At 39.1% G+C, this 20569-nt stretch overlaps 1 protein-coding gene across 1 annotated transcript in view; it reads right to left on the bottom strand.

The window, feature by feature from the left end:
• Nucleotides 1-20569, bottom strand: part of Nubpl (nucleotide binding protein like) — a 187294-nt gene that overhangs the window by 120597 nt on the left and 46128 nt on the right. The window contains exons 4-5 of the mRNA XM_021202243.1: nucleotides 5279-5318; nucleotides 5103-5193 (exon numbers count right to left, since the gene is read on the bottom strand). Coding sequence (XP_021057902.1) covers nucleotides 5103-5193; nucleotides 5279-5318 — 131 coding nt within the window. The remainder of the gene's footprint in view (nucleotides 1-5102; nucleotides 5194-5278; nucleotides 5319-20569) is intronic.

Below are 20569 nucleotides of genomic sequence, written 5' to 3'. Positions count from 1 at the left end.
AGTGGAAGACACTAAATTGTTCTACCTTTAAAGATTAAGATCAAAACAGAAAATAGAAAAAACATTATCTCAAACATGAAGAGAATAAGAAGAAACAGTAATAAATTCAGTACTAATACATTCCAGCATTTCTCGGCCTGGTTTTCTGCTTTTATATCCTGACATACTTTTCTGCAGTGAGTGCATCAGAGAATGCATGGGTTGTAGGCCTGCAGCTGCTCTGTCACAGGGCACAACCCGCAGGGTGGGTGGGGGAGGGGGTGGCAGCGGGAGCACAGAGATCTACAGAAGATTGGGCTGAGGCTCTGTAGGCAAAGGCATTCTTCATGGCTCCCCAAGGTGAATCTTGGTGAAAAGAGGCAGTCCATGGTTCTAAACAGCTTATCGTCATGAGGGAAGTGGATGTGTAAAACCATGGCCTCTCTCAGGTGGGCCTGACATGAAATACCTTTGGCAGGAAGGAATGTCTGGAAAGGGAAGCTTACTGACTAAGCCCTTTGGTCCTCATTAGCATGAAGAACTCTATTTTGGGACAAGTCTCTTTTATGTGAGAAGCATGGCATGTGTTCCAAGTCAGGAGTCGGGCAGGGAGCTGGGAGTTACCTCAGCCTCAGGTGTGTGCCCACCTAGTCTCTGGGTCTTGACCTACTCTACCTTATCAAACTTCCTGCCATGGTTTTACATCCTACACAGTCCCAAACACACACCATATTTATTCACCAATTGTCTTCCTTCCTTTTAACAGATGAGGTTCTTCTACAAGAAATTGGCAAGTTGAAATCAATAAACTTTCAATCCTATCACTTCTGTATTCTGAGAATTAAGATATCCTCAGAAGCTAATGTAAATTGGTTAAAGTAGCTGCCAACCACCCTTCACTATGTTAGAGTGATGCTGGCTGGGTTCTATCCCATAGTAATTCTTCCACCTCCCATTCATGGTCAGGGCATTGTAATGACTCCTTGCTGCATTCTGAACTCAATTAACCAGTCCTTGGTATAATGTTGAATTTGCTCTCAAGGGATCTGCCTTCCTGAAATAGCATGCCCAGCCTCTCCCAACCTCTTTCTTGTTCCCATATTAACAGGGTCACTTCCTACTAAGGCTGCAAAATATAGAAAAAAAATTACAGGAAACTCATTTAAATATCAGAGCCTTCTTTAAAGTGTAGGCATGCCCTAAATTGTCCCTTATATCTCTAGTACTCAAACTACCTGGGTATCTCACAGTTAATCCGGCAACTTGGCTCCTGCTCTACTGTGTGACGCCTTGATCCCTGACTCTTCTCTGTGCATTAGACCTGACTTTCCTCATATAACTCTACTTCTAAATTCTATTTAATTCATATACTAAAATAACATTTTTTAAATAGCCTCAAATTTCTAATGCCCTTACTTCTCTGAACACAACTAATTTACCTGGGACTTCGCACAAAGTTCCACATCACAGGAGCTTCTCAATTATTGGATCCCATCTGTTTTACCCTGGCTCTGGATTCCTCCTGATTATGTGTCTTGCACAAACAGAATTTAACTTCCTTGATTCTCTTCCAAATTGACTGGATATTTCCCCCCTTGGATTTTCTGCAGTGCTACTTCTAACTCTAGACCCAGCACCAGATTTGTCCATGGAGTCTACAGCTTAACAGAGATATTATGGAGGATCACAAATGCATTGATATTTAGCATCCTGGCTGCTACACTGGGATGGTGCAGTTCATCTCTTTATCTTCTTCACTGATTCCTCTGGAAGAACCTAAAAGTATATCCTCAGCACTACTGCGATGGGAACTTGATTTGTGCTTACATGGGAATTCTGTCCCTGCCAACAGTTTTTTTTGTTTTGTTTTGTTTTGTTTTTTTTTTTTGATGGGTCAATCAAGAGCCAGAGGCCAGTGGCTGGGCAAAGGGACAGAGGCAGGACTTTGAGGATTCCCAGGAGGAAACACAGGACAGAAGGAGCAGAATCCCCATGACCGAGAAGCAGAGAGAGCAGACTTAAGAGCCCGCCTACATGTAAGAATCCAGGAGAGTGGCCCCCGCGGCCACTCTCCCGACTGGGTCTGGGGTAGCAGAAATGAAATACAGATTTAGCAAGACCAACTCAGGAATACTGGAGCAGAGTGTGTTTGCCATGTGGAGGTTCAGGAGTGGCCCAGCCATTGAGGTAATAAGGCATATTAAAAGTAATGATGTGTGTGTGTGTGTCTTTTCATTCGTGAATCCAGAAATCTCTGGAGGGTGGCATGAAGTGCAATCACCCAGATCACCCTCTGGGAGCTCAGAGTGGTTTAACAGGTTACCTCTACACTACTAACTAATTTTAGAACTCTAGAAAAAAATATAATTAGATATACTAACTCTATGGCCCTACTTTCAACCCACCAAATTAAAATGTTCAAGTGGAGAAAATGAGTGGGAGATACCTTTCCATGTACTTTTCAAAAAACTGAAATTTGTCAAAGTTTTACTAGGTAAACTCATTATCCTTCCCCTTCTACTAGGAAGATCAAGGCAAGAGTAATTTATTTATTCTTGCTATTTTACCTCATCTGCCCTTTCCTCATTTTAGGTTAGAACTTAGAATTACAGACTTCTTTCCCCAAAATATTTCATCTGCCTGACATCTAATTCCATTCCTTTTGCCTTCTTGATAATATTCCATTTTATTAATCCTCTCATTTTCAATAACTTTGAGTTCCTTGGGAAGTATGACTGCGCCCTTGGCAGAGGTGTCTCACTTTGATTTGGTGCCATTCCTCTTTAAACCACCAATCTGCTTCCCAATCCCCTTTCTGTTGTCTATCCTACTTAATGAACAGAACGTATCCCTGTACCCATTGCTTTGCTGCAAGTTTAGTCTCAGCGCCCTATAATCTGACTTTTTTCTGACAAAGGTCCAATGGACCATACTGTATGTCAACTACCACCTTTCCTATCTCAATCCTCATTCTCATCTCATTGGGTTATGTCAGTGTTAAAACTCTCCAAACCAGAGATTCCTAAACCTCATTTATGGACCAGCATCAAGTAAGAGCTCCCCAAGTGTCGATGCATAGACCAGACGCCCAGGTGTGATTTAACTGTCATAGGAGTAACCTGAAATCCGAGTTCCTAAAAGAATGTTCAATGATTCTTTTATGTAAACATGCTGGAGATCCACTGATCCAAACAATCTAATGATCCATGGGGAGTTGAATGCATTATTTATGTTAAGTATTACAATAAAACATAAAAAACAAACTGCCTAAAAGGAGCTGGAGTCTAATAAAAGAACCCTACATAATGCTGAGATTTCAAAGATCCAAGTTCTCTTTAACGAAATGTACCTGAAAAATTCATGATTTACAAAGAAGCATGCATCTATCAACTTTTGCCTTGACAGGAAAAAAAAAAAAAAAAACCCGAATTGGGGAACCTTCTTATTAGCATGAACCACAAGTAAGCATTTTTGCAGGTTTCTACTCTGAAATCTCCCAGGGGCTGAAGAGACGGCAGGGTGATGAAGGGTGCTCACTGCTCTTGCATAGGACCTGGGTTTGATTTCCTGTGCTCACATGGTGGCTCACAATCACCTGTAACTCCAGTTACAGAGGATCTGATACCCTCTTCTGGCCTGTGTGAACCCCTGTACATACATGGTACACATAAACTCATATAAGTTCATACCTGTACACAAACATTAATAAACAGAAATCAAATTTTAAAATGCATCCTTAAAACCCAATGATCTAAATTTCTACTTTAAGATGCTAGAAAAAGAACCATAAACTAAGCCTTGATTATCAAAAGCAGGAAACTGATGAAGAGCCAGGAACCCATCAAACAGTGGACATAGAATACAGAACATTTGAAGCACAGATTATGAACAAAGAACTAATTAGGAATAAAGAAGGCATTGCCACGTGCTGTAGCCGACCTTAAGATGTAACAAAGGAGTACATGATCAAATCTCCCACACTGTACAACCTGTTTCTTTTCCCCAAACCCTTTAAAGATTTCTTGAGCCAAAAGTTGAGAATGAGCCAACTCAGCTGACTGAAGTGTTCAGATGGCTACTGACTTTGCAGATCCCATCTGTGCGGGGCAGGCAACTGATTATATTTTCTTTATTCTATATATATTCAGCAATAGAGGAAAGAAAGGCTGGAATCAGACAACAGAGGTCACAAGCACACAGGATCGGTGAGGAGGGGCATTGAGTCACATGACTATAATAACAACAGGATCTGGGTGGGAAGAGAAGGAAGTGCAGCCAAAGATTTAGCAATTGGAACAGTATAAGGATTCTGGTCCAAAGAGCAAAAACAACATTTTTCAATACTTCACTAACAAAAGTGTTGGAAAGACAAAGATGTTATAGTAAAAAAAGAATCTCAGAGATCATGGCCTATTCATTAGTTGCACGATCATCTGACAATAAAAACAGAAATATTCATTATTATAGTGAACAACCCATAGCATGATACCAGACCCAATGCAGAATCCAAACATATAAGGGATAACCATAAACTGGTGTGACAGATTTAATAGTTACCTAAAATACAATTACAACCTCTCACCTACTGAGAAATAGTAGTTTATTCTAAGCAAACTATAAATGAAATAAAGTCCACCTGGTAAATGTAGATTATGCAGTCATATGTGATATCCTTTGACAGGAAAGAAGTTGAGTGAACATGCACTAAATATCTACCTACAGAATCACATACAGTAAAAATAATAATAAACACACAAGTTGTGAAAGAATTTACATCACAAGATGTCTGTATACATTTGTTTACAACTGAAGAATTTCTACACGGTCCCTATAATTCATAACTAACCATGAATCTAAAAAGACAGGAAAATAGAGACTCTCTCCCTACAACAGACTCAGAAGACAATTCAAAGGAAGACAACAGATTGTTACACTAAGATGCAACAGGAAGGCTAAGTTGGTGCAATTTGGTCTCTGTACAACATGAGTAATCATACATTCTACATATCTAGTAGGTTCCTTTGTGAGATATGCTGACTATAAATTTTAACAATTCTTAGATCAGCAAATACATTAACTGCATCCTTGCCAAAGTAAAATAATATTTAATGTAACTTTCTTACCTGTCTCAATAGTTTCTCAATGGCTGACATTACCATAAGGCCTCTCCAAACAAGTGGCGCAGTCTCTTCAACCAAAAAGCCCATTGACATACTGCAACAGTAATACAAAAATATAATCCATTTCTACAAGTTAACAGTATTCTTCTGAAAGTACAAAATTTTAAAAATACACTCACCAAGCAATACCATAATTCAAAAGAGGCCTCATTAGGTTATCTGGAATAAGATAGAAAAAATAACATTGCACATAAGTACTTTATACACATGTGGTTTATAGAATAGTTAAATTGAGCTAACTAACTTATACATTACCATTTATTTCTTTTATTATTTCTTTGAGGTGAGAACACTTAAATCTACTTTTGGCAATTTTGATGTACATAATAATATTGTATAATAACTCATTGAACTATGCTCCTGCCTAAACGGTACAGTGTGTCCTTTGATTAAGAAACCATGTACTCTTGGATTATTCTCCCTGGTGAGGATTAATCTTCTTTGTCATTTGCCTGGTTGGAATCACCTTGGAAACTCTGCTCTATTTCCAGAATGGTGTTTCCATGGAAGCTTAAGGACAATGGCAGACCCACCCTGAATGCGGGCAGCACTAAATCCTGTTCAAAGGTCCCTAGGGTGGATAAAAAGGAGCAAGAATAGTCATCTAACATCCATCCCCTGTTCCTCACCACAATGAACTAAATCTCATACTGTAGGCCAAAAGAAACCTTTACTCCTATGAATTGCTTTTTTGTCAGATACTCTGTAACAAGAATAAGAAAAACTACTAATACAATCTATACTGGCTGGTTTTGTGTCAACTTGACACAAGCTAAGAAAGGAGCTTCAGTTGGGAAAATGCCTCTATGAGATCCAGCTGTAAGGCATTTTCTCAATTAGTGATCAAGGGAGAAGAGCCACTTGTGGGTGGTGCCATCCCTGGGCTAGTAGTCTCAGGTTCTGTAAGAAAGCAAACTGTGCAAGCCAGGGGAAGCAAGCCAGTAAGTAACATCCCTCCATGGCCTCTGCATCAGCTCCTGCTTCCTGACCTGCTTGAGTTCCAGTCCTGACTTCCTTTGGTGATGAACAGCTGAATAAATCATTTCCTCCCCAATTTGTTTCTTGGTCATGATGTTTGTGCAGGAAAAGAAACCCTGACTAAGACACAATCCTTAGCCTCTCATTAAAAGTATTAGGACTTCATCTCTCTCCCACATCAAACCTCTTTGACAGGTCTTGTCCTACTACATGCCTTGTGCCAGGTCTTAGCCTGGAAAGTCCATCTGATCCTACCATTCACACACCCTCCCCAGTGCCTGGTTCTATCCCAGGTCCAGCAACCAGGTGCCTTAGCCAAGTTTGGGCAGCACTATTCCCAGTCTCCAAGCTTTGGCCAGGATACACATTACCATCAACCTCCAGACTTCAGCCAGGATATACATCCTACCAGCAGAGGTAGAATCCTACCACCTGATTTCATCCCTCCTGTGCTGATCCAGCTTCCAGGCTCGGGCATCTTACAATGGGACCCAGCCCAGGAAGCCCATCAGTTCCTCTCCAACATGAGCCCTCTCCAATCCCCAGATCTAGGATGCATCCCACATCTCATGTCCTGGCCTACTCTGGTCAGCACAGGTAGCCATCCCAAAGTTCTATAACTGGAGCAACCATATCCTTTATACCAGACTAGTCCCTTGTATCCACTTGACTTTATCACACCCATACCATATCCAACCATCAAGCCTGCCCTGTCCTATAGGCCCTGGGCTCTGTCCCAGACTACGGTATTACTTTCAGACAGAGAACTAACAAAAGAAGTCCATATGCCTAGGTCTCATTGCAAAAGCACAAACAATATGAAAGATCCAGATAGTAGCCTCCCAAAATACCCACCATTCCTACAGAAATGTTCTGCAATGAGAATGCTGAAAATACAGAATTTAAAAGAAAAATCAGGGACATCATCAAAGAGTTCAAGACATTTAAAGAAGATACAAGAAACAGCTCAATGAATTTTAAAAGAATAAACTTTTAAAAATATATATGTGAATGATAAACAAGACAAAGGTAAGACTCAATGAAATGACAAGTAAAATTCAGAATTTGAAAACTAACATCAATATAAGACTAAAGAGAGCTCAAGCAGAAATGTAAATGGAATTTAAAACTCAATAGCCCAACAAGAAGCCTCAAGGGAAAGCCTAAGGAGCAGAAAGGATCAAACAGAAGTTAGAACCGACAGACTCAAAGCTGAAACAGTCATTAGAACACACAGAGCAAAGAACAGAAATAAATGGTCTTAAGCAAAGGAAAGGAACATGCAGGAATTGTGGGTCACAAAGAGAAGTCCAAATCTTCAAATTACAGGCATAGCAGAGAGAGAAGAATCCCAAGGCAATGGCATAGATCAGATATTCAACGAAACCATAGAAGAAACCCACCAAACTAAGGAAAGACATACCCGTACAAAAACAAGAACACAGAACACCAGATAGAGAAGACAAGAAGCTGCCCACAGAATATCACAGATAAAACACTAAGTACACATAACCAAGAAAGAGCACTGCATGCTGCAAAAGGAAAAATACAAGTCATACATAAAGGCAAGCCCAAAAGCCTATCAGTATAACAGTAGTTTCTCAATGAGAACTTTGAAAGATCACAATTACCAATCTAGGCTATTGTAACAATTAAAACTATCTGTTATGGTTAAAGGGGGTAAAAATACTTTCCAAGATACAAACCACATATAAAAAAACTTGCATCCACCAAACCCTATGCTCTGAATATCCCACTTTCTCCAATGTATAGGTAAACTGGATGTAAAAAGGAGTAGAGAAACATCAAAATTAAGTAAATACCATCTTTAATTGTTCAGGAATATTTTAGCTATCCTGGGTTTTTTGTTTTTCCATATGTGATTGAGAATTATCCTTTGAAGGTCTGTAAAGAATTGTGTTTGAATTTTGATAAAAAGAACTGCTGGAGGTATCACCATCCCTGATTTCAAGCTGTACTACAGAACTATAGTAATAAAAACCACATAGTATTGTCATGAAAACAGACATGTTGATGAATAAAATCAAACTGAAGACTCAGACATAAATTCAAACAATTATGGGTACCTTGCTTTTGATAAAGAATCCAGAAATACACAGTGGAAAAAGGGAAGCATCTTCAACAAATGGTGCTGGTCAAGTGGATGTTGACATGTAAAAGAATGCAAATAGATTCATATTTATCACAGGCACAAATTCAAGCCCAAGTACATCAAAGACCTCAAAATAAAACCATACAAACTGAACCTGACAGGAAAGAAAGGCAGAAATAGCCTTGAACACACTGGAGACACACACAGGAGACAACTTTCTGAACAGAACACCCATAGCACAGCCACTAAGATCAACAATGAATAAATGGGATGTCATGAAACTGAAAAGCTTCTGTAAGACAAAGGACACTGTCAAACAAAAAGGAAGCCTAGGGAATGAGAAAAGACTTTTTACCAACTCCATATCTGATACAGGTTTAACTCCCAAAATATATAAAGAACTCAAAACCCTGGATAGTAAAAAAACAAATCCAATTTTAAAATGAGATACAGATCTAAACATAATTACCAATAGAGGAATCTCCAATGACTAAAAAAACACTTAACAAAATGTTTAACATCCTTAGCCATCAGGGAAATGCAAATCAAAACTTCATTGAAGTTCCATCTTACACCTGTGAAAGTGGCTAAGATCAATAAACACTAGTGACAGCTCATGCTGGCGAGGTTGTGGAGCAAAGTGAACATTCCTCCGTGGCTGGTGGGGGTACAAACTAGTACAACCACTATGGAAATCAATGTGGTGGTTCCTCAGAAAGTTGGAAATCCATATACTTCAATTAGTCTACTTCAAACCACTCTTGTGCATATACCCAAATGACATTCCATCCTACCACAAAAATACTTGTTCAACTATGTTTGTAATGACTTTATTCATAATAGGCAAAAACTGGAAACAACTTAGATATCCCTCAACACAATGGAGTATTTACTCTGTGGTAAAGGGGGGGGGGGAAGACACCATAAAATTTGCAGGCAAAGGGATGGAAATAGAAAACATCATCCTGAATAAGATAATCCAGATTCAGAAAGACAAATATTGTATGTATTTACTTACAAGTGGATATTAGCTATTAAATAAATGATAATCAAGCTACAATCCATAGGTACAAACTGGTTAGGAAAAGAGGTTTCTAGGGAGAATGCATGAACCTCCCTGGGAAGAGGAAATAGAATAACTTTTGTTGATGGACTTGGAAGGGTGGAGACAGAGTGGGAAGGATCAGGTTGGAGGGAGAAAACTATGGAGAGAGTACAGGAAAAGATGGCTGGAATTGGGAAGAATTGTGGGCACAAGGTAGGAGTCTAGTCAAGAAGATCCTGTGGAGATCCTTAAACAATCCATGCTGATGCTAGGACAGAAGATTGCTCTGAAAAACTGACAGCTGGGCCCAATGCCGAAGACAACATCCACACAGCTCATTGAACATAGAGGTCAACCTGGTGTGGGCCTGGAGCCTTCCCTATGACACTCTAGTCTATTTGGTGTGGGAAGGTACTCTGCAAGCTATAAAAAGAGAAACCTGAACACCAACCCAGACATGAAACCCTCCTCTTACAACCTTTCCTGCCTGCAATATGTGCTGGAGCAATGGTAGCCCAGAACTAAGGGAATGGCCACTGATGTGTGATTTAACTTGAATCCCATGCCACAAATGGGAGCTCATGCCCTACACTGTCTGAATGGCCAGAAACTGGAGATTGGATAACCAAGAGACCTAAGGCAGAGCCAAACACTACTGGTAAAACAAACAAACAAACACAATATTCTGCTATCCTCACACATCAGTGTCTTTGTCCAGTCATCAACAGAGAGGCTTCCTCCTCAGGCAGCAGATGGGAATGGATACAGAGACCCACAGCCAGACCTTAGGAAGAGTCTAACTTGGAGGTCTTCATCAAGTCCCTCCCGCTGGAGATCAGGGAACCATGCCTGAGTGAAAGGAAAGAAGGAAAGACAGTGGGAGCCAGAGGGGATGGAGGACACCAGGAGAACAGGGCCTATCAAATCAACAGATATATATCTGACAGAAGAGTAATATCTACAATACAGGAAGAACTCAAAAATCAGGCATAAAGGCTAATGCCCCATTCAAAATAAGATCAATGGAGCCGGGCGTGGTGGCGCACGCCTTTAATCCCAGCACTCGGGAGGCAGAGGCAGGCGGATTTCTGAGTTCGAGGCTCAGCCTGGTCTACAAAGTGAGTTCCAGGACAGCCAGGGCTACACAGAGAAACCTTGTCTCGAAAAAACAAAAAACAAAACAAAACAAAAAAAAAAAACAATCAAAATAAGAGCAATGGAACTGAACAGATAGTTCTCAAAAGAAATTAAAAAATGGCTAAGAAATATCTTTTTTGAAAAAGGTTCATTATCCTCAGCAGTTAAGGTAATACAAATCAAACAACTTTGGGGTTTCATCTTACCCCATTCAGAACGGCTAAGATGAAAACAAACAAAAACAAAACAAACAAACAAAAAAACCAGACAACAAATACTGGCAAGGACGTGGGGAAAGAGAACCCCCATGGACAGTTGGTAGGACTGCAAACTGAAGCCACTCTGGAAATCAGTATGGAGAATTCTCAAAGAACTAAAACTGTATCTAACATATGACCCTGCTGTGCCACTCTACAGCATATGCCCAAAGAAATCAACATGTTGGGTACTGAAACAAAACCAACTACCCTGGGCTAGTGAGGTCGTGGGTTTGTTTGTTTGTTTTCTTTCTTTCTTTCTTTTTAATTTTTTTAATTGTATGTATTTGAGTACACCGGTATGTCAGACACACCAGAAGAGGGCATCATATCCCATTATAGATGGCTGTGAGCCACCATGTGGTTGCTGGGATTTGAACTCATGACCTCTGGAAGAGCAGTCAATGCTCTTAACCACTGAGCCATCTCCCCAGCTGGAGGTCATGGGTCTTAAAGGAGAACCTACTGTCACTTCATGGAATGAGCATAATTCCTAACTGCATTCTAAGTATGTATCAATATACACACAGCTAAGTGTGGCTCTCCTCTTTCCTCTTTGTACCATCCTCCTACCCTCCATCTCATACTGAAGGCCAGCCAACCTCTTTCCCAGTAAAAGCTCTCACCTCTTCCAACTATAAAGTACTCAACAGAAATAAACTTTCTCTGGTGGAGAGATTCTATTAGGAAAACAACTTGACTCGGATAAATTACGTTATAAATTTATGCTTGCAGGTTCTAGGGAAACTAACTCCATCTTTCCTACCCCATACCCTACCCCACCTCAAAAATTATGCATTTAAGAGCTATTAAAATGGATCAATGACCTCAACATAAGAGCTGAAAACTTAAAACTGCTTAAGGGAAAGGTAGAGGGAACACTTCAAGACGGAGGGCTAACATCAAGAACATGTAAAGAAATGCAAAACTTAAATTTTTTAAACTAAATCATCTTCTCAATGTATGAACTAATGAACTAAATAGTTCTCAAAAGAAGAAAGCAGGCAGAAATGGGTTATGAGTAAAACCCATAGTTTTATTGGCTGATGTCTACGAAGAAGCTTTAATAAAACATGTCACTTTGCATACAGACCTAAAAAAAAATAAGGTAGTAATATTTTTAAATAAAAAGTTAATGTTTATTTAAGCAGAAACAGCTAGTTCATTAGAATACAAATGGCAGAACACTCAAAGCATGTTGATAACTCATATTCTTGTCTGTGAACGTAGTGAACGAAAAGGTCCTATCTAAGGCTACTACTGGAAAAAACTGCAGTTGATGTACTTTTTATTTTATTGAGTTTCTGTTATCCACAACCTTTCTGTTTATAAGGTAACATTTCTAGCCTTCTTAACAAATTTATATGACATGCAAAACTGGAGTATTCTTTAACTCAATTTTTTTAAATTATTTTTATTAGCCAAGCATAGTGGTGTATATCTTGCTGTGATAGGCCTGACCATACTTTTGTTTGGAGGAATGTGGACCTTAGGATGGTAGATTAGAAAAGCAGTTGAATGCTTTAAGTGGGACTTAATGTGCTACGTAACATGGAAGACAATGGTGCTGAGGGTGATTTGAGCTGTGAGAGCCAGTCTCAAGCATCTTCAGAAGAGAAGAATATATATGTATGTGGCCTACAAACATTCTTGTTTGGCTAAGAATACGGTTGCGTTTTGCCCTTATGCGAAAACTCTGCCTGATGCTATACTGAATAATATTGAACTAAAGGCATTGGCAGAGGAAATTTCAAAACAGCTTAGTATTGACTCTGTTGTGTGGTTACTGGTGTTCATACTTAGGCAGATCTATAATGAAAAGGAGCAACCTGAACAAGGAAAATTACAAAATGTACAGTTCACCGAGGAAAGGGGCACCAGGAAGTAGAATGGAGCTAAAGCCTGTGTTCAAGGAGATAAACAGAGTAAGTAAAAGCCTGATGATGTTAGATGGAATAAAGGGAATAATGACCTTGGGGCAAAACCCCACCCAAATAAAGCTTCCAACTTGTGAAAAGAATTAAAGAAAACCTTAGTGCCAGGTATAGTGGCACAGGGCTTTAATCCCAGCACTCGAGAGGCAAAGGCAAGTGATCTCTAAATGCAAGGCCTACCAGGCCTACCAACTGAGTTTCAGGATAGTCAGTCTTAGGCAGGGACGGAAACCATGGGAACAGAAAGCTGATAAGGATGTAACTGAATAAGGAGATCGTGTCCCAATCCTAGCAGGCAGCTTCAGACACGTGGTTCTGGATTTAGAGCCAAGGATAGAAGAAATGGGTTATGGAATCTCCCTCCACAACTAAGAAAAAGCACCAAGTATGTGGCAGGGGTGTCCCTGCATGGAGACCTAGAGAGGTCACTGAGTAAAACTGTGAGGGTGCAGCCTGGAATGCCTTTTAGATCCCAAAACATTGGAGATGCCAGAGATGTGGGATAACAGCCTAGGAGAGCTGCTAACAGGGAGTGAAGCCAGCCGAAGAGAAAGAAATGTGCTGCAGTCAGCAAAGCTGAAAGGAGCTAGAGATCTGAAAAGCGTTTTGATATCAGATGCATGGAAATGGAGACGTGGAGATGCAGAGTTTGGAGTTTGCCCAGATAGTTTTCAGTCTTACTTTGGTCCAATCCTCCCTCATTGTGTTCCCTGCCTTCCTTTTGGAATGGTAATGTGTATCTTGTGCTATTATATGTTGGAAGCTTGTGAGCTGAGTTTTCATTTTGATTTTACATGAATTACAGCTAAGAAATTGTCATGAGTCCTGGAAGAGACTTTGGACTTTTAAGCAATTTTGAGACTGTTAGACTAAATACATTTTGCATTATGCTATGTCTACAAGCCTATGGGGTCCAGGAAGTAGAAAGTGGTGGTTTGAATAAAAATGGCCCCCATAGGCCCATAAGGAGTGGCACCATAAAGAAATTTGAACTTGTTGGAGTATGTGACTTTGTTGGAGGAAATATGTCACTGAGGAGCTGGCTTAAAGGTTTCAGATGCTCAAGCCATGCCCAGTGTGACATTCATTTCCTGCTGATCCAGATGTACAACTCTTAGCTCCTCCTCCAGCACCACATCTTCCTGCACACTGCCATTCTTCACACCATGAGTATAATAGATTAAACCTCTGAAACTGTAAGCCAGCCTCAATTAAATGTTTCCCTTTCTAAGAGTGGCTGTGCTCATGGTGTCTCTTCACAGCAATAGAAACCCTAACTAAGACACCATCTTTAATCCTAGCACTTGGAGTTTGAGGCCAGCCTGGTCTACAGAGTGAGTTTCAGGACAGCCAGGGCTACATACAAAAGACCCTGGCTCAAAATGCCCCTCCCAATTATTTTTATTTATTCTATCAAGGGGCTGACAGAGTGGGTGAATTTTGTTCTTAGGGATTTGGTGTGAGTGAAATAACACACAAATACAGTAACTTCTTGTGCCTGGCTTATTTCACTAAGCATAATATTTTCTAGGTTCATTCACGTGGCTAAAAATGGAAGGCTATCCTTCAGTGGCTGAGTAGTATTCTACTGTAAACATAAACTCCACTTTCTGTATCAATTTATCTGCTGACTAACTTTTTTCCTACATCTTGATTTTCTCAAATAATGCTATAACAAACATAGAAGGGCAGAACTCATCAACATACAGATGTAATTTCCTTTAGATTTCTACCTAAACAAGTTTCTAGAATAAATGGTAACTGGTTTTACTTTCCTTTTTTGTAGCATTCATGTTGTTTTCCATTATCACTCTACAACTTACATTTTTAACAACAGTATAGCATGGGCTCCCTTTCTCTATATCCATACTATGACTCTTCCTTTTGGTTTGTGGTGTTGTGGGTTTTTTTAATGGACTCTCAGGTAGCCCAGGCTGACTCAGAACTTGGGCTCCCCCTGCCTCATCTTCTTTAGTATTTGCCTACCAGAGTGCACTACTGTCTGTCATTGTGAACATCACAGTTCTACCAGGTGTGAAGTGATAGTGATTGTAACTTTATTTTGCACTTCTCTCTGTTCATAAGTGGCATTGTATGCTTCTTCATATACTTGAGGGACCATTTACTTGTTTATCTTGTTTGAGAAATGTCTCTTCAAATCTTCTGCCCACTTTCCAGTCAGACTACTTGTTTTCTCGCTACTGAATTTCTTACATGTTTTAACCCTTTGTCATATACATGGTTTGTAAACGTTCTATGATCCATCAGTTAAGAGGAGAAAATTGTAAGATAATCTCATGCTTTTAAAACCTAAATTAAAGTGTAAGGCATAGCTTGACTTTTAAACAAACATTCAAATATCTGGAACAATGTCAATATTTCAAAAATATTAAAACACAAGTGTTTTAGTACTATTTGGATCTCTAAGAAGTAGCCAATGCCCATTAAATCTGAAAATGTTTTATAATGAAAACCACTCCCAAAGAATGCTAAGTTAGTTTGCATTCTCCATATAAACAGTCACTTAGAATTATGGAGGTAGTGACTCGCTTACGGCCCCCTCTGAATGTGGATGATGTTTCTGAGCATACAGTCGTCCATGAAGGAGGAAGGTTTGAATCTCAGTCTCCTGAAAGCAAACACCTAACCTATCAAGGCACAGTGATAACTATTATTGAGACTAAAAGTACTAGCTGTTTCTCCTTAACAGAAGAGTGTGTGTGTGTGTGTGTGTGTGTGTGTGTATGTATGTGTGTATTTTAATGTTTAGGGGGGGTTGTTGTTTGCTTTTTTTATTTCAAAAGGCTTAACTGCATGTGCTCATGTTACAGCCTCAGGCTTATCTCTTTAATGTTAACTTAGTAAATTTTCTATGCCAAATTTGTTATCTATATGTCCTAGTTTCATTTCTGGTGTTGTGATAAAACTCCAACAAAAACTGCTTATTTTAGCCATAATTTCAGGACGTTGAAGCGGCTAGTCCTGTCACACTCATCACAAAGGCTGTGTGCTTTCTTGTGCTTAGCGCCTCTTTACATTTTTTACAGTTCAGGACCCAAACGCAGGCATGGTGCTTCCCACAGTGGGTGGCTCTTCCTCCTTAATTAAAGCAATCAAGACCATCACCCAGACATGCTCACAATGGCATCCTGATCCAGACAATCACTCATTGAGACTCTCTTTCTGACTCTCTTTCTCTACATTGTGTCAACTTGACAATTAAAGCTAACCACTATACTATCATTCCTTATGTTTAAAAGTTCCTTATGTTCTAAAGTTTCATGTTTTGAAGGTGTTTTATAAGTCTCTAGTTTGCCATGTAAACCTTGTTATTGGTATAGTAAATAAATAAATATTGAAATAAAAAAATTATTTGTGTATTTTATTCATATTCAATTGATTACAGATTAAATTCCCCAAAACAATTATCTTCAATTATAAAACTAGTTAAATTAAGTTACTTAAACCTACATTTACAAACCAAGTAAACTAATTCTCCAAAGCATCTCAACTGTGTAACATGGTTGCCTTGTAAATCTTAACAACCAAAATGTATCTAAATGCGTAAACAAATCATGTAAGTCTAGTAAAGCTAATGAGTAGGATAAATCCAATTACCTTAATGTCAGCTTATCTTAAATGGTCTAGCATGGCTGAAGAGCTTGAGCAAATTATTTTACATTTTTCATATTAAAAGTCTCTAAGAATAATAAAAAGGTCGAAGCAGAAGAGACATAGGCTCCCAGTGACTTTGTGTAATAGAGATGCTCATCAATACTGGTGGTGACCAACCTCTCATGAGGAAGAGAACTTAGTGTCTTGTTTCTACTACTGTGGCATTAGATTCTTCTTTCATCTGCAACAAAATACCATCTCAATTCATATACAATATATTTTTAATTTAATTAAACATTTCAAATTAAAATTACTAAGGTGGGGCTAAGGAATGTAGCTCAGTCGTAAAGAACTTGCCTAACGTTAGAGAGGCCCTGAGTTCAATGCACAGCACTGCACAGAGCATGGGGCCACTTGCTTGTCATCCTATTAGAAGGATCAAGGTTAGTCTCACTTACACAGCTAGTTTAATGTCAGCCTGGACTGAGATCCTGTCTGAAAAATAAACAAAAGCTAATAGATTCTCCATTTAATTTCTTTATATACAAATTAATATATATATATATATATATATATATATATATATATATATATATATATATATATATATATTGGAACTCTCTCACCAAGAACCAAGGCCTGGAAGTCACCATAGGAAGGGAGAAAGGGGAGAGGAAGAGGAAGAGAGAAAGCTTACATGAAGAGAGAAAAGGAGAGAGAAATAGAAAGCAAGGGGAGGCAGGTTCTTTTAAAGGCCTCAAGTATATTTAATAAGAGATGTGTAGTTTCACAATGATTATTAATAGACAAATGTTAAAACTAATGTATTTATTGATTTTATCTCTAAGAATAATATCAAGATATGGTTTAGGAATCTGGATTATTACAGAGTTGCAAAACAAAGGTGTTTATTTCGAGAGCATCCTGCCTGAAAGTTCCCAGTGATGGTGTTAGGAATTTTCAAAACCATGTGTTTAATACAATTCAACAAAATATATGTCCTTTCAATTTTTTAAATACCCTGTCAACACAACTTTTAATTGCCTGCCTTCAACTGATGACATTCTTTGAAGACCTGAAGATGCTCAGTGGAGAAAAAAAATTAAAGCCAAGATCACAGTGTGCAAATATCTCAAAGGTTATCATAGAAAACAAAATTAGAATAGGTAGTTCTTGTAGGGAGAGAATAAGGAAAACATGCGAGAGTTATATGGAGGTCTACCCTTCGCAGCTGGGTACAAGCGAGATACTCAAACTCCCCTACCTTCTTTACTGGATCAGTAAACAACATCACATTCATTTTGCTGACAGTGGAGATGCGACAGAAAGGCCAGGTTCTGGTTTATCCCAGTAACTGTTAGGAAGTGATAATCAGCAATTAGATGCTACAGACCCGACTTCCAAGGATGACTCCTGGCTAACCATAAAAGATAAAAGAGGGTCTCCATGTACGTAATCCTAAGAAACAGTCTACATTTTTTAGTGTGGATAAAAGTAGCTAAATAGCAAAACAGGGAGATAAATATAATAATCAAAATTCCAGGACTGCAAGGTTGCTTTCATTGACTATGCATAGGTGAAACTGCAATGTATAAATGAAGTATCTCACAGTGGTTCACTGTCGGACATCTCCTTGGGGATAAGGAATGTGGACTTTGGGAGTGGGGAACAGAAATAGCCAATAAGAGTAAAAAAAGGTGAAACAATTCATAGAAAGAAGCAAATTGGCTCTCAGTTCATAGATGCTCTTTAAATGCATTATCACAACTGGGGACTGGATCAGTCTAATTCTGAAGTCCAAGATCTTCCTACCACAGGATCCTGCCAGAGCAGTAAAAAATCACAGGCCTATTTCCTCATTCTCTAAAAGTCTTGCTTGAGGCTATGATCTTCATGGAACCCTTGTTACCTCACCAGTCCTCAATCCTTCCCTCCTCTGGCTTCTTACTTATTACTCCAAGCATAGATGTGCTAGCATGCAGTTCATTACACTGTCACATCTGAGTGTATTAATCAACAGCAAGCAGCTTGGGGACAATTCCCATCTTTATCCCAACATGACATAACAGCTTCATTACCATCATGTTCAGCTATAATAGCTTTGGAAATGTACTAAGAGGGTTTCAATTGCTGACAAACCAACAGCACTAGTAAGTAAGACGGAGAGAAGACCCAGTGGGACTCCTAGAGAACGCGCATAGTGTGCCCTAATGCTTCCACTCTAGATAGAACTGCTCTGCTCGTAAAGCACCCACCTCCATGGGATTCAGTAAAAGAAACAGAAATTTATTCCACAACACCATAAACCCATAACAACGATGACTAAACCAGAAAGAGACCTCTGACTTTTGGCTGAACCATCAGTTATCCAAGAATGGTCACTGATTCTCTAGAGATCACCAAGAGCCTTTTCACATCATACAAACCAACATGACTGCTTCCATAGGTATACTAAGCTTCCTACAGAGGAAAGCCGCAGTACAAGCCACACACAGTACTCGGACCTTGACCAGCTTTCTTTTTCACTGATAATACAAAGCATAGTAGGCACAGATCTTTGGGTAGGTCTTTGGATCAGGACAGTGGAAGCACATCCGAGAGTCACTGTGTTAGTCACTGCCAGGTACTCACAGGAAAAAAATAGATCCACTGAAAAGGTGATAAATTATGTAGTACAAACTAATTTGATTTATTAGATCTCAACCCTGGAGAACAGGTCTTGTTGACATTTTGTGTGACATATGAGGAAATACAATAGAGCTCCTCTGAATTACAATGGTTTTCCCTACAGAAACCCCCTAGCACAGTGGTTTGAGCTGCACACTGAACTACAGCCACTTTTCATGGGACATCATCTTTACCTAAAAGGAAGACAGGCAATAAAGGCTATTGAGAGTTGGGTATTCATCATACAAAATGAAACAATTATTTCAAAGTACAACTGACACTATTTGTTGCCTATAAAAATAAGAAATAAAAAATAATGTAAGTAAATAAAATTTTTAGAAAACCTGTATCTGACCATGAATTTTACAAATTCCTAATACTTAAAGAGTTATTTGATAAGTAATACTGTTAACCAACGAATATGACTTTAAAAATCACATAATGAAATACATAAACCTTTAGGAATACACAAACCTTTATAAGACAACTAATAATATCCTTCAAATGATAAATGCATGATGCTATAAAATCATTTATAAGATACAACTTGCCAGCAAAACTCCTTAGGAAGCAAGCGCACTGCTGCCCAATATGACAACCTGAGTCTGATCCCCAGGACATAGAATGTAGAAGGACAAACTAACTCCTGCAAGCCATTCTCTGACCTCCATGTGTGTACAGCAGCACATCTGTCCACACAAATACACACAAATAAAAGTAATTTAAGATCCAACACAAATTCAAAATCTAAATGTATTTTTCTTTAAGTCAAGGCCCACACACATTCACTGAAGAAATTGGCGAAGACACTAGAAGATGAAAGATTTCTTACTCCATATTGACCTGGAATCACCATACTTAGGTCTCCAAATGCCATGCTAATGTTTCTGCCACACACACCTCAGAGTAGAGAGCAAACACAGTTTGACCTCATAGCCAGGAATCAAATATTTCTCATGTCAATCAACAACTCAGAAGACAATAAATGTGTGCTAATAAAAATAATACCTCCTTCAATAGAGAAGATGCAAAAGACAAGATTTTCTTAAAGAGGCAATGCTCTGCTTAAATGCCTGTTTCTGTGCTCTCTTTTAGTCGCAGAACGTGTGGTGATCATTTATATAAAATGCCTATGCCTATGGAACCTACTGATTCATCCAAAAACAGCCATCTGGACTCAGATCCTTATGATTACTAAAACTACAATAGCATAACTTTTAGTTACTATTCGTGCCAAAACCTGACAACATGTTCTTGCTACTTGAGGCTTATGGGTTAAATGCACAACATCTACTACCAGATTGTGCAATTGTTTGTTTGAAATGAGAAGTCAGATTATAAAAAGATCAAATGGCTATCAGTTAAAACCTAGCCCTGGAAATGGGGAGACAGCTCAGTCATTAAGAACAGTTGCTGTGCAAACAAGGGGGTTTAGTTTGAATTCCTAATACTCACATAAAGTCTAGATTATGGCAGTGCTGGTGATCCTAGTTATTTGGGGGAGAGGGTAAGCAGATCCTGAGAACTCACTTGTCACCAGCCTAGCTGGAGCAGTTTCCATGAGACACTTTGTCTCAAATCAGTAATGCAGAAAGCGACAGAGGAGAACATTCAATGTCCTGCTCTTTCTTGCTTTGGCATTGTGCACATACAGACACATGTAT

This window comes from Mus pahari, chromosome 7 (genome assembly GCF_900095145.1).
Source record: "Mus pahari chromosome 7, PAHARI_EIJ_v1.1, whole genome shotgun sequence".
In the NCBI taxonomy this organism is placed as follows: domain Eukaryota; kingdom Metazoa; phylum Chordata; class Mammalia; order Rodentia; family Muridae; genus Mus; species Mus pahari.
The sequence above is the reverse complement of the archived record's forward strand: the minus strand, read 5'-3'. Positions and strand labels throughout refer to the sequence as shown.